Here is a 13,581-nt window from a genome sequence, read left to right as displayed (position 1 = left end):
TCCCAGCCATTAGGAGCGTTCCTAAGAGGGTTTATGTGTGGAAACCCCACACTGTATGAAGTAGAGCCCATAGGATCTGTTGTGGAGCCCCACAAAATGGCGGCGGGGCAACGCGCGCGCACCCTACTGCGCGCTCCCTACTGTCCGGGGCCGCGCTCGGGCGCGCTCCCGCAGACAAAAGGCACACTGCGCATGCGCACAACTCTCCGGGCAGCGCCGCGCGGGGACTGAAGGGGGGGAGCGCGCTTGACTCTTAGCGCATGCGCATTACCGCATAGCCCCCCCCACCCCCCCCGGCTCGGCGAAGGTTCCGGAGCTCTCGCGCGCCCCCTCCCCTCCCGACCCGCCCCCCGCCGCTGTCACTTCGCTGAGCGGCTCCGGTGCGGACAGCAGGGCAGCAGGTAGGGGGGTATAATGGGGGGGGGCACATCGCTAAGGGATGGGTAGAGGGCATGGCTTTATGTGGGGGGGGGCTGCGGTGCGATCGTCATCACCTTAAAGCAGCGATGGACCCCCCCCCCCTCGGTAACGGTGCGGTGCCGGTTGTGGGGGGGGGTATTGCGGTGCCCCCATGGGGGTCTTGGGGTTTTTTAGCCGTTTATGGCCGTTTTCTTGGTGGCAGGTGGGGCCGGGGGCTGCGGCATGAAGAGGGGGGGGGGCTGCGCCTCCTCCTCCCCCCCACCCCACTGCCATCTTCTGCAGCCGCTGTGTGCGATATGGGGGGGGGGCTGCGTTGAAATGAAGGGAAAAAAAGGGCAGAAAATGAAAAACGGAGCTATTTTTTTTGCATCCCGTTATTGAGGGGGGGGGTCCGGCCGTGGGCTGCGCCCCGTCCCCGCCCACATCCATCCTATGGGCGCCGGCTGCTCTGTGTCACCCACCGAAGGCTTTTCATCCCCCCCCTCATCCTTTTATCCCCCCCCCATCTCCCATTCCGAATGCTGAAGGCGTTGCCTTTTGCAGTTGGATTTTCTCCTTTATGCTCCATCAGAACCGCTCCCACCTTCCCGCAGGAGAACAGAATGGAAAACGCCTTTAGGATGGAGAAATAACCCAACCCTGTTACGCTTTGTTTTATTCCCCCCCCCCTTTGAGATGCTTCTCCTTTATGCCACCAAGGTGTGGGCTGACCCACCTGCAGCACATGGGGGTCGTTCACACCTGGTTCAATGCATTGGGTTTTCTCATTGCCCTGCCCTAAGCAATGGCGTGCAGAGGATGCTCGGCTGCTTCCCTCTGCGCACCCATGGAGGTGGAGGCTCATAGTGGGGGGTTTGGGGCTGGGGGTGCAGGTGGGGTTTTGCTTTTTGAGCCCCCAGCTTGGTGCTATGGGGCTGTCCTCCATCTGCAGGGTCGGATCTTAAGGGCAGCTCAATCTCGAAGGCAGAGCTCGCAAATGAAAGAAGTGGAATGAGCAGACTGGGAAACCTGGGTTAAATCAGATCTGCCCGTGTTAATGAATGAAAGTGCAAGGCTGCAAATGAAGGCTGCTCCTCCCTGAGAGCTGCTGCTCCAGCCCTGCTCTCAATGCACAGCAGCAGCATGCAATGCACTGGTTGCAGTAGTGCCATCCCATGCACAGCAGGGCTGGTGGCACTGCGGGTCAGATGGGGATTTTTGTTCTTCTTCATCAGCTGGGATGAAGGCAGAAGCAAACAGGATCCATGTGTTGCCCCCTCTGGGTGCTCCCCAGGAGGGGATGCAGGTGATAAATGCGCTGTTGAGGCTGCAAGCCTGGAGTATGGGCTTGGATCTGCACGTGCAAAGCAGTACTATGGGCTTTTGTCCCTCCCTCCCTCATTACTCAACCTTTAAAGTGCTGCTTTAAGTCATTACGGTGCTCGTTTGGGCTTCCTCCCCTGTCTTGTTTCCTCCTATGGAGCTTTGCTGCTCCCTTCTATGTCTGCTGTGCTGAACAAACCCCATTTCCAGCAGCACCCAGATGGGATGAGCAAAGGTCTTTTTTGCTGTCCTGGCCATCAATGCTGCAGCATCCCTCATTTTCCTTCCTAAAAGCCACATGGAAGCAGGGCTGTGCTCTGTTGGCTTGGAGAACATGATGCTGGATGCACTCAGGGACACCTGATGCAGCTGGTGGGTGCCCTCTGGTGCCCCTCTGCCTCCTGTTGGATCCTCATTCTCTCCAGTTTGGGGTTTGGCCAGCCAGGAATGAGAGCAGAAAGCCACGTTTCAAATGCTTTGGATGTAATACCTCAGCCTTGTATCCATCAGCACAGGGGTACCAACCCACCCCAATGCTTCCAGTGTGTGCTTGGGTGTGTGCCTGGCATCGCTGCTGGAGCCCCTCGCAGTGCAGTGCTCAGCCTTCCACCCGCATCCCTTTGGGTTTGCAGGGATCAGGGAGGTGCCTGGGGTGGCTGTTCCCTTGTTTCCCAATAGGAATGCAATCGTGAAGCTGAAGGAAAGCCTTAGTGTTGGCTTTCTATTGAGCAGAATGAGGGTATTCTGCCAACTCTATGCACCACCGAGGCTTGGCTGTTGGGAGGGCTGCTGCTTTCTCTGTAGCACTCTGACACTTGATGAATTGGTGGAGAAAGAATCAGGGCGCTGGCAGCTGCCCAGCTCCCAGTATTGCCCAGTTTGCTCAGCCTTGTGTGACTGGGAGCACTGAGCACTGAGCTCAGCACCTTCCCTGCTGCCCGAAGGGCTGCTGATGTCCTGGGAGAAAGGCAGCAGCTCCCAGTGGATCTCTTAATTGCAATGCGATGCCATCTAAATGGCTTTCTAGGTTTTTCTGCCCTTCCAGCAGTCTCTCCTCCCTCCCCATCAGCTTCATGGTGGTGTTTGGGCTCAAGGCAGCCTGGCATCGTCCCTGGGGTTTGCAGGCACAGCCCTGCAGTATTAGAACACGCTGGTTGCTGGCAGAGCCCTGCCTGCATGTGGAGACAGAAAAGAAAGGAGGAAGCTGCAGCAGTAACAGGAGCTGGGTTGCTAATCCATGCAGAGCAACGCGGGGATGTCCCCGTTCATCTCCCAGCAGTGCTGGATGGGAGCTATGGGATCCCTCACTGACCTGCACTGCTGCCCCATGCAGCCCTCCATCCCATAGCAGTCTATGCAGCCAGCCTTAAGGTTTGGTGGCTTTGGGCTGCGGGTGCCTGCAGGAAACATACGTGGTTTACTCCAGAGGCTGGAAGAGATGTTTGTGCCTTTGTCTTGAGTGGGTTTCCTTTGCAAGTTGAATGAGAGCTGCTCTGGGTGCTGTGCTGGTGGGGTTGCAGCACTGAAGGGGTGCTGCATTCAGCTCTGCTGCTCGTGGAATAGCACCAGCATTTAGCAGAGGGGGACAGAACCACTGGTGTTAATGGCTTTGGGTTAATGCATGTGCCTTGAGGTTCTGCTCAGTGCTGGGGAGCCCTTTGCTGCGTGGCTCCTGGGCTGTGTGCCTGGAATTGCCTGCTTGGATTTCATCAGTCAAGTCCCCTGCTGCAAAGTGAGATTCCTCCAGCTGCTCAGATCTCTTCTGTAAGCCTTGAATCAGCACCGTGTGTGCTCGTGCTGGCCTGCAGGTCTGCTTTATGGCACTGCCTTCAGTGCAATGAAGTGCTGGGGATGCACTTGTGAAGCTGACAACGGAGGAGTTGGGGCTGATCGGGGTGGTGAAGTTCTTGCCTGCATTTCTCCTTGTGTCTCATCCGAGCTTGGCTGAGATCCTGGCTGTCCCAGCATGGCTTTGATGTGGAGGTGTGTCAGCTCTGTGCTCCACAAGCAGCTCTGCTCCTCCTTTCATTCAACCCCCCCTTCCTGAGAGCAGAGCACATCTGGCCAGCTGTGCACATCTGGCAAAGTGAAGATGTCAGGCAGTGAGCAAAGCAATGGGGAAGTGATTCCTCACCTGCTTTCATGTGGATCACTGGGGTGATGGGCACAGGGACAGTGTGAGCTCTCAGCAGGGATGCAATGAGATGGGAGTGATAAGAGGGACAGAGAGATGCAATGAAGTCAGCTGGAGGCTGAGGAGGGATGCGTTGTCCCCTCCTCTCCCTTGAGCCCCATGCCCAGAGATGTGGGAGCAGTGGGGATAGGAGCCCCTGGAGGCCTTGAGGTGATGGGCAGCACATCTGCACGGCTGTGCTGAGCTTCTGGATGGCAGAATGGCCTTGTTTTTCATTGCAGGAGGAGCCTTTGCTATTCAAAAACACCCTTTTGTCTGCAAACGGACCTTGCTTTGGTGCGGTCAGATGTAAAGAAAGCGATGCAGAGCTGCAGGTAGAGCTCAGCTTCCATTCTCACTGCTGACACACCTCATGTGCAAAGTGCTGAGTGTTTTATTACCCTTCCTCTGCAGATCCTGCACACGGTGGGATGAGCTGCAGGGACTCAGTTACCTCTGTGGGTGAGGGCTGTGCTGGAGCTGGATGCACGTGGTGTGATGAGCCCAGGGCTGGGCTTTATCCAAAGGCAGATCTGTCCCATTACCTTCCTCCCCATCCATCTTTCCTGTTCTGGTTCAGATCTCATGGGCAGAGCCCTGCAGTGCTGCTGTGCTGTGCTGGGCATGCAGGGATGCTGCTTGCATCTGCAGCACTGCTGAGCTCCTTGTTGGGTGAATGCTTTGCAGCCTGCTTTGCATGTATTTTGCCTTTTCCTTGCTGAATTACCTCCTCCCTTCCCTCCAGGCTAAGAGAGGAAGGGAATTATGAATAGTGTGTAATGCGAAAGCACTTCTTAATGCTTAATCTCCCAAATATGTCAGTGCTTTTATTGTGCCTAATAATAGGGTTTATTGTCATGGTTGTCTGAGGTTCCTGCTTGGCTCCGGGATGGATTTCCTTAGTTATTCTTGCTCATGCTGTGTGCTCTGTCTGCATCCAGGAGCCTCTCGGTGCTTGTTTGAAGTTCTTAATGGGGTTATTTGGTGCTGTGGCTGTAAAACAACTTGCCTGCACCCATTGGAGCAGCCTGGGTGTGATGGATGGGGTTGCTGCTGCATGGTCTGAGCATGAGAGCAGGACCAGCATCTTCCAGCAGCTGCTCCCTGCCTTGGTAATGCAATGACAGAGCACTGGTGCCTCTAGGTGTGGCCTGTTCTGATGCTGGCTGTGCTCATACGCTGCAATAGAAGCAGCCTCGTTCCTTCCAGCCTTTGTGTTGGTGATCAGAGTCAGTCTGTGACCTTACAGAGCATGAATGGATCCCCCGTAACCTGAGACCAGGAGCAATATTATTTTAGGCAAGAAAAAGCAGCCTGTCCTTCATACATATCAGCCGTGTGACAGCAGTGCTGCATTTAGAGCTGAAAGGGGATAAAACCCCGCAGGAGTTTTATTTTTAACAGGTGGATAGGGAAGTTTGAGCCTGAATTGCTCAACTTGGAATGGAGGCAAAGCAGGTTGTTGGGGTAAGGATGAGCCCTTGAAGAGCCTGGCAAGGCTGAGAGCTGTTGAGTTTCTTTATTCCCAGGGTAAGATCCCAGTGCTTGAAGGGGGGAGCCACATCAGCATCGTGACCCCTTGCAGCCCTGGTGCTGTACAGCAGAGCTCTCATGGAGGCTCCCTATGGCTTAATCCCTCGGATGGGCTTTCTGTCCCTGTTAGAGCAATGGCAGCCGTGGTAGTAGTTGGAGCAGATGGTGCTGCTGTCATCGTTTTAATTTCCAGCCATGTGTTGAAACAGCTCAAAATAACTTCAGAAACGAAGACCCCAAAAGATCCTTTGAATGTTTCCTTTGCCCTGAGAGAATCTCCTACACTGAGTGTCCATGGAGCCCTCCTGGCTCTGCCCTGTCTGCTCTGACTGCATCACTCACACTGACAGGCTGGAGATGTGTCACAGAGCATCTCTTGTGTTTAATATCTTCATTACGGTGGCAGCTTTGAATGTTCACAGATCTCCTGCATTGGCTGCTCTGTCAGCGCTGTGAAATCAAAGGAAGAGAAAGGGCTGAGATCAAAGTAAGTGACAAACATGTTCCTGGTGGGTCTGCAGGAAGGGGCTGCGGCTCAGGGTGCAGCTGGTGCTGCTTCTCTTTGCATCTCTGGGGTGAGATGATGCACTGTCCATGGCAGCAATGCTACAAGGCTTGTGTTGCTGAGGTGTGTACCTGGCTAAGGTGGAAGGCAGCTCCAAATGCATCGACAGGAGTGAGCAGAGTTCTGTCTCATTAAACTATGGGGCTGTGCATTGGTCTCCTGAGTCAGCATGGCTGCAGCCCAGCACCAAACACAGTGGCACTGCTGGGCATGCAGCAGGGCAGGGGAATGGAGCTGCCATGCAGTGGTGCTGCACAGTGCAACATGGGGTCCTGCAAAGGCAGCTCATGCCCCATAGGGCTCCATGCATTGCAGCAGAGAAAGGAAGGGAGGTGGCTGAGTGCTGTGGGGATTCCTGGTTTCCCTTCTTACTATCAACTCTATTTTTTCCCATTTAAATGCAGAACATTCAGCACGAGCTCCCCAGTGCAGTGCATGCTGATGGTCTGCGTGCTGCGTGGATGGCTCGGGGCTCTACTCCATCCTGCAGCAGCCTTCAGACATCTCGCCAAGCAAATGGATGCTGCTGTGTGCGTGTGTGCCACTACAGGAACCAAATTAGCAGAGCAGTCATCTCTGCTGGGTCCTACAGCTCGTGGCTGTGCTGCAAAGCACTAAGATGGAGACGGTGGGAGCAGAGCTGGTTGCTCAGTGGCCACCTTAACCCAGAGAGCCAGGGGTTGTGCATCACCTCTTGGATGGGCTGGTTTGTGTTCCAGCCCTGCTCAGTTCCCTTCTATATGCAGGAAAATGGGAGTGAGCCGTGGTCTGTTCTGCACCCTGCGATGTATTGTGGTGCTTGCTGGTGCATAAAATAAGCGCTGTCAGTTTGCTTCTAACCTCATATTAAGGAGAATTGTGATAGTCGTGAGAACCCACCGGCTGTGCTAACCATCCTGCTTGGGGCACATTGCAAACATCCCTGAGCAGATGAGCCCTGCCAGGACTGCAGGGTGGAAGGGAGCTTACATGGCTGCTTGTGTCGGGAGCTGCATTATAGTTGCTCCATGTGAGCAATGGAGCAGCGTGCAGCAGCCACCAGCTAAGGATGGATGGCTGGATGGATGGATGGCTGGATGGATGTATGGCTGGATGGATGGCTAGATGGATAGATGGATGGATGTATGGCTTGTTTTCCTCCAGGCAGTACAGAAAAGTGTTTTCCTCCTCCCCACGATGTGATTTGCCTGCTGTTTAATGGGGGCTATTGATGGAGGCAGAATGCTGCTGTGCCAGTGACTGTCTTCATTCATAGAGCTGCTCATTCCTGTTCTCCCTCCCCATCCATGCACACCGCGGTGTTTCTTTCCTCCCATAGCAGGAAAGCAATCCAAGACCACGCTGACGTGGGCTCAGCTTTATTGTCACACACAGTGGCACAGCGTGTGGTGACACACATACTATAATGGTGACAAAACAGCCCGGTCTGATGTCTGAAGTACCATCTCCTCCTGCATATGGGCTCATGTGAAGGCTTCCTTTGCTCACCTGCTACATGCAGCCCCCCATAGCACACCCCTGCCCATAGCAGGGCCTTAGAATGGCAATGCAGGGTGAGTTTGGGGCTGCTGCTGTTCTCTGTTCCCACTTTGAACCCTGCACAGGAGATGCTGTGATTTCCAGCAGGGTGGGCTGTGCGGGGATGGGAAGAGTCAAAGAGAATTAGCTGCTAAATAAGATCTTCTGCCTTCTCTTTGATCCGCTCTACATGTTCAACTGCTTAAAGGCTTCCCAAGAAAGGATTTTGGTGGAGGAAGAGTTTATCTGCCCATAGACCATCTCATAGCTCTGAAAGGCACAAAGGCAAGATATTCTAGCGGGGGGCTGGGAAGAAATCCAAAGGTAACCCAGTAAATCTCTGCTAAAGAGGCTTCCCTTCCTCCACTTCACGAAGCAGATCGGGCAGGCTCTAAAACTCCTCTTGCTTCCTTTTTTGCTGCTGTGTAAGCCCCTCTGATCGGAGCTTTAATCTGGCTAAAGTCAGTGGGTTTGGGGCCGGCCTGAGCTTTGCATCGTGGTGCAGAACTGCTCTGCAGCTCCAGCAGCTCACTGTGCTGTGCTCCTCCTGGGTGTGCACAGGGACATCGGTGCTGCAGGGCATTGCATTCTGCTCGGTCAGCTGGATCAGAGGGAAGAAGAAAGGTAGGAAGGGATGGAAGATGAGGGAAGGGTGGCAGCAATAGCAGCGGGTTGGCCCTCAGGTGTGTGGTTTTGGGGTGAGGCAATAATGCAAGGTGTAGGCTTCATATTCCTGCAATGCAATGTGGCTCCCAGCAGGTTCCAGTTTGCAGGGCTGTGCTGTTGGGGCACAGAACCATTGCTGCTCCCCATGGACCGGCTGCTCTCACTGCTCAGGGTGGGCTCGGATAATCTGCCCTCCTAATTGCCACCCAGTGAGGAGGCAGCTGCTGAGCCAGCCCTTAAGCTGATTTGGGATGGCAAATTCTGTTAGTTTAATTCTCAGCAATGCTGAGGAACGTGCCAGCACGTGAGCATCACTTGGCTTGTCTCTGGCAACCTGAGCCAGCTGGTGAGGGCATGCAGTGCTCAGAGCTGGGACAGGTTGGGTTTGTAAGGGGGTATTTAACTGACCATTCCTTGAGCTCCTGTGTTTGCAGCCCCAACTTTGCTATTCCTTTTTAATGCTCCTTTCCAGAGCTGTGGAGCATTCACTGCCTGGTCTTGGTAACCCAGGCCTTAATAACACACAGGTTAAAGGTGAGCAATGATGAAGAATGCATTTCTGAAAGGATTCCTTTTGCAGTTCCTTCTGTGTTTGCCTTTGAACATAAAGGAAGTTTCCTGCCCCCCTGCCTTGCTGTGATTTCTCATCTCGCTCCATATTAAGCTTTGCTTGCAGTTGATGAGATCACTGCCCGTATTCCTTCGCCTGTCAAGCTCCTTGGAAGAGCTAAGTGCACAAAGGAGATGAAAAAGAAGCTGCTTATGAATTATGAAGAGCCTTTCAAGCTGCTGTTATTTCACGGGGCCGTCGCTCCGTTTTAATTGAGTAATTCAAATGGGGGCAAAAAACAACCAACCCCATCCCAACCTGTTTGTGTTTGATCACCTGTCGGAGGGAACACGAGGCTGGCTCATGTTTGTTGAGCTTTCAAGTAACACAAGCCACCCTTGCAGGTGGAATAATGGGGAAGGAAGGAGCTGAGCAGGAGCTGGGATGCAGCTGCTCCCCTTGTGCTTGCTTGGGGTGTGCAGCAGAGCGTGCAAACACAGCCTGCATCTCTCCAAGCACTGCAGAAATGCATGGCCCATAATGGCCACCAGCAGGTCTGTCAATCCATGGTTTATATGGGGAATTTTAGCCCATGTGAATGGAAGCATCAGTTCCCAGCTCTGTGATCCCAGGGGCTGTGGGGAACAGCCCTGAATCCATGCAGAGCTGGCAGGGTGAGCTGATGCTGGGGCTGCTGGGGGTGGGGGGATGCACACAGCATGCAGGACAGCTCAGCCCCTGGCACCAGAAGCCTTTTGGTTTTGCTCCTTTGTGATGTCATCTGTCACACAGGACAGAAGGCTGAGTGCCACCCAAGCACAGCTGTGTGGTCCCCAGCATCTGCTTTCCTCCTCTCAGCCAACCCAGGCTGCTATCAATAGGGTACGTTGTTTTCAGCCCTGGTTTTTATTCACCTGTCATTGCGGGGAAACGTCACATCAAGGCAGGAAGAGTTTGAGCTGCCAGGCTTCATTTGGGACATCAGCATTCCCAGCTGGAGGGCACAGTGTGTGGCCATAGCAGCAGGATGAGAGCTGTGCAGTGCCATTGTGATGGATGGTGATACATCCTGATGCTGCTGGTGGCCCTGCAGGGACTTTGGCATCAGATCCTGCTGGCTTTGACTCTGGGTTTGACTCTTAGGGGGCACCTTTAGGCTGAGGGACCTGACTGGGTTGTGTGTATGGAGTTAATGGTGCTGGTGGGCTGAGCTCGGATATCTGTGCCCCCATGGGAAGCCTGGGGCTGTTAATGGGGCTTGAGGGGCTGTTAACACCACAGTGGGCTGTTGCTGCTTAGATAGGGCCCCTGTTTGGTGGGGATAGTCCTGCTGGAAGGGGATAAGGCTCTTGGTAGGGCTGTGTGCTTTATCTCCTGCATGGTGCCCTGCTGACGTTGAGCTCTGCAGCTCTCCTTGTTGAGTTACTCATTCCCAACCCATTGCTTTGAGGCTGTTCTTACGGCCTTTTGGAACATCTTTTCCCTTTCACGGGAGGGATTTCCTCCTCCTCCACTTGAGAAGCAGAAGGTTTGTCATCTCAGATGTTGTTTGTAACTCATAGACGTGCAGTTTTCAACCCCCCTTAGAATAAGAAGCGCTTTGTGGATGAGCCCTTTGGTTTTGCTTCCTGGTTGCAGCAGGACGGATCCGAGCCACAACTATGTGCATCCCCCTCATGTTCTGATCCTGCTTTTAGCTGATGTGGGGGAGAATGGACTCCAGCATCCATCAGAGAGGCATAAAACGCCTTTATAGTGTTGAATATGACTGCGTGATGATACAGCCTGTGTATTTCCAACCCAGCTGGGAGAGCTTTGCAGCTAAGAGATAATGGTGCTGCTGGCTCACTTGGCCTCACCCTCTGGACTGCTTGGTGTCGTTTGTTTACCTCTCTGTTGTGCTGAAGCTTTATCAGCCCTGTTGTAATGCTTTTGCATCCCAGCCCTTGCAGGGAGAGCCTGCTTCCATCCTGCTGCCCTGCAGGCACAGCACGAAGCCATCCAGCCCCATTGGGAGATGCTGCTGCTCCCCAAAGTCCCTCTGTCCAAACAGTTGTGTGTCCTGCAGCTCTCAGGGGGCATCTGGGTGATTTAATCCTCGGCTCTTTGTGGCTTTAGGTGATGCTTTTTTCCTTGTAACCTAACGGGCAGCTCTTATCTCTGCAAAATTAATTAGGAGCCCATCCCCGCTCCTTCAGCTCCAGCCATGCATGGAGCTCAATGGGAGCAGGGCTGTCTGTGCCCAGCTGTGAGCAGAACAGCATTAAAGGATTTTTTTGCAGCTCATAGAGAGACAGTGAGACCGACGGGTTCCCTAAGAAGCAGCCAAACGTTTCCTGGTGTCAGAAAGCAGCAGTGAGAGCCAGCACTGCAGGCAGGCGGCTCCATGGCCTTTGCTGAATCACTGCTGGCTGCTGCCGTGCCAGGGCTGCACAGATGCTGAAATGCTGAGCTCGGAGGAGAAGTGGGACGTCTTGAGCTGAGCTGAGCTGAACCCTGTCCACAGAACGGGCAGATGAGCCCCAGGCTGGGAATGTGAGCTGGATGTGGAGCCAGGAGTCAGTGCTGGATGGTGGCCCAGGAAATTCTTGTCCAGAGGCAGGAAAGCACTAAATGTGACTTTCAAAGAGAGGTGCTGAGAGCTCCATTCCAAACACTGGGGCGGGGGGGGGGCAGGAGAGGAGGACGTGAGCATCATTGGAACCCAGCAGTGGGATGAGTGGATGGTCTGCATCTGGGTCAGCACACACAAAGGTGTGTGGGTGCTCAGTGAGCTGGGCTGGGAGGGCTGTCCTTGTCCAAGCTTTGTGGCTGTCAAAGGCAGCAGTGAAGTTGTACATTCATCTTCCTAAGGCTTAAAGAAGCTGGGCAGGAGCTCTGCTTACTGCCATTGGAGCTTCTCTTGCTCGGTTCCATATATCCTGTTTATTTCTTGCCAGCAAACAAAACCACGTGTGTTTGCTTCCTTGCTTGCAGTGACCCGAGCCTCACTGCTGCATCCATTTGCTCCTGACGGTCATGGCAAGCACACGATTACACTAATAGCCTGTTATTAATCACTGCCAGTGGCTGTAATTACATCAGCTATTAGGAAGTCAACTAAAATCCATGTCTGTCCAATCAGAAGGACAGGCATGGTGCCTGCAGCTTGTGTTTGTTGTTGGGTTCTCTTCCTTTAAGCACTTTTAAAAGCCCCCTGAGGTCCTGGTTTGGTGTGTTAGCACTTTGCACTGCTCAATGAGTGCGGGTGGAATGTGCTCCTGGTGAATGTGGGGGCACAGGATGCTCTGGGGAGTGTTTGAGCACAGCTATGTGAAACCCAATGGGCATCTGTGTATCCTGAGCATCCCTGCACACTGTGATGTGAAACCCAATGGGCATCTGTGTATCCTGAGCATCCCTGCACACTGTGATGTGATTTGGGGTCTCATCAAGGAAAGGAGATAAAGCAGCTCCCTTCTTGCTGTGGCTGAGGAGGCAGCGTGCATTTGTTGGCTCATTGCTGGCCAGAGGATGCTCCTGGGATGGAGCTGAGGTGGTTTGGAGCACACCAACAAGGCTCCAGGCTTTGCAATCATTGCTTTTGTTTCCTTCTTCAGGTAACTTGGCTGCAAGATGGCAGAACCACACCAGGATGTCACCAACGTGGAGGACCAGGAGAGGCAGCACGTCCCTTCAGGTGAGCACATCCACAAGGAGATGGTGCAGAGGACAAGAGTGAGCCATGCAGGGGGAGCAGAGCCCTGGGGGCAGCCAGGAGGAGATGGGGTGTGTGTGTGTGTGTGTATATGGAAGGCTCCTGCACAGCAGCTGGCTGCAGGCAATAAGCATTGGGTGATTGCTCTGATGCTCCTGAATGAAGGATAATGCTGCTGTGTGATGTGGTTGTTGAGCAGAGCACAGATCCCACACTGTCTGGAGCAGTTCTGATCTTAGCGCTGCAGCTTGGCACGCATATGCTTTTGTGTTCACTCCTCAGTTTGCTATTAAAACACAGCACTGCTTTTGTTTGGAGACACAGCTCGAGGATGCTGCTTGCTGCCTGCTTTTCCCACCTGCACAGGGCTGAGCAGAGAGTTCTGGGTGCCACGCGAGGGTCTTTAGTCCCATATTTCAGACCTGAAAGCCTTGCCTTTCTCATCCCACCACGCTGCACAGTTGAGCTTGGAAGCCCACACAGCCCCCAGCAAACGTGGTGGGACTTCACTCTTGGCTTTGCTTCATGTCAACATCATCTTGATTTTGTTTTCTTGAAGGGCTTTGGACGCAGCTTCCACCAAAACCAATGGGTTATCTGAGCCGAGGAGAGCATCCATGGCATCCATTCATCATGGGTCATGTAATGCATTTTAGGCCGATAGCTTCCCTCAGCTCGTAGCCTCACCATTGCACATCACAGGGATTTCACTTGTATTAGTTTCAATCTTTTCCGGGTCATTTTCTCCAGCTCTCATTGTATTATTTCATTGAGTCGGCCTCCTCGCAAAGAGGAGACTTGTGCTTTTTGCTGTGCTCTTCCAAAAGATGACTTTGGACCAAGCCTTGCATTGTACATGATGCACAAAGACTGGTTTGCAGTGATGAGAATTAACACATCATAGCAGCTCTGGGAGGGAGTCTGATGTCTCTAGAAGTGACAGAGGGGACAACAGTGACCCAGATGTCCATCTTTCCTGCTTACATTGCTGAGATCTCCTTTCCTGCTTCTGCCATTCTTTGCTGTGTGGTTCCCTGGGTTTTTCTTTTGGCTTCTGCTTGTTCTTTTTGGCGATGGCACCGATGCTTTTGGTTGGCATTATCACGCTTTGCTTGCTTATCAGTCCGGGTGTTTGACACTCTCCACTTGTTGCAGTG

General features: G+C 53.4%; 1 protein-coding gene across 28 annotated transcripts in view; it reads left to right on the top strand.

The window, feature by feature from the left end:
* Positions 1 to 287: 287 nt before the first annotated feature.
* MAPT (microtubule associated protein tau) overlaps positions 288 to 13,581 on the top strand; it is a 33,765-nt gene continuing 20,471 nt past the window's right edge. For 26 of the 28 annotated variants that reach the window (XR_001559635.2, XR_001559637.2, XR_001559636.2 and 23 more), the window contains exons 1-2: positions 288 to 401; positions 12,327 to 12,406. Coding sequence is in view for 25 of the 28 variants with exons in the window: in XM_015885796.2 (XP_015741282.1) it covers positions 12,343 to 12,406 (64 nt within the window). In the remaining 3 variants the exon portion in view is untranslated. Of the gene's footprint in view, positions 402 to 9,521; positions 9,610 to 12,326; positions 12,407 to 13,581 lie in introns of those variants that run through there. The other 2 variants (XM_015885791.1, XM_015885774.2) reach the window with 2 other exon arrangements.

Source organism: Coturnix japonica, chromosome 27 (genome assembly GCF_001577835.2).
Source record: "Coturnix japonica isolate 7356 chromosome 27, Coturnix japonica 2.1, whole genome shotgun sequence".
In the NCBI taxonomy this organism is placed as follows: Eukaryota; Metazoa; Chordata; class Aves; order Galliformes; family Phasianidae; genus Coturnix; species Coturnix japonica.
This window is presented reverse-complemented; position numbering and strand designations above follow the sequence as displayed.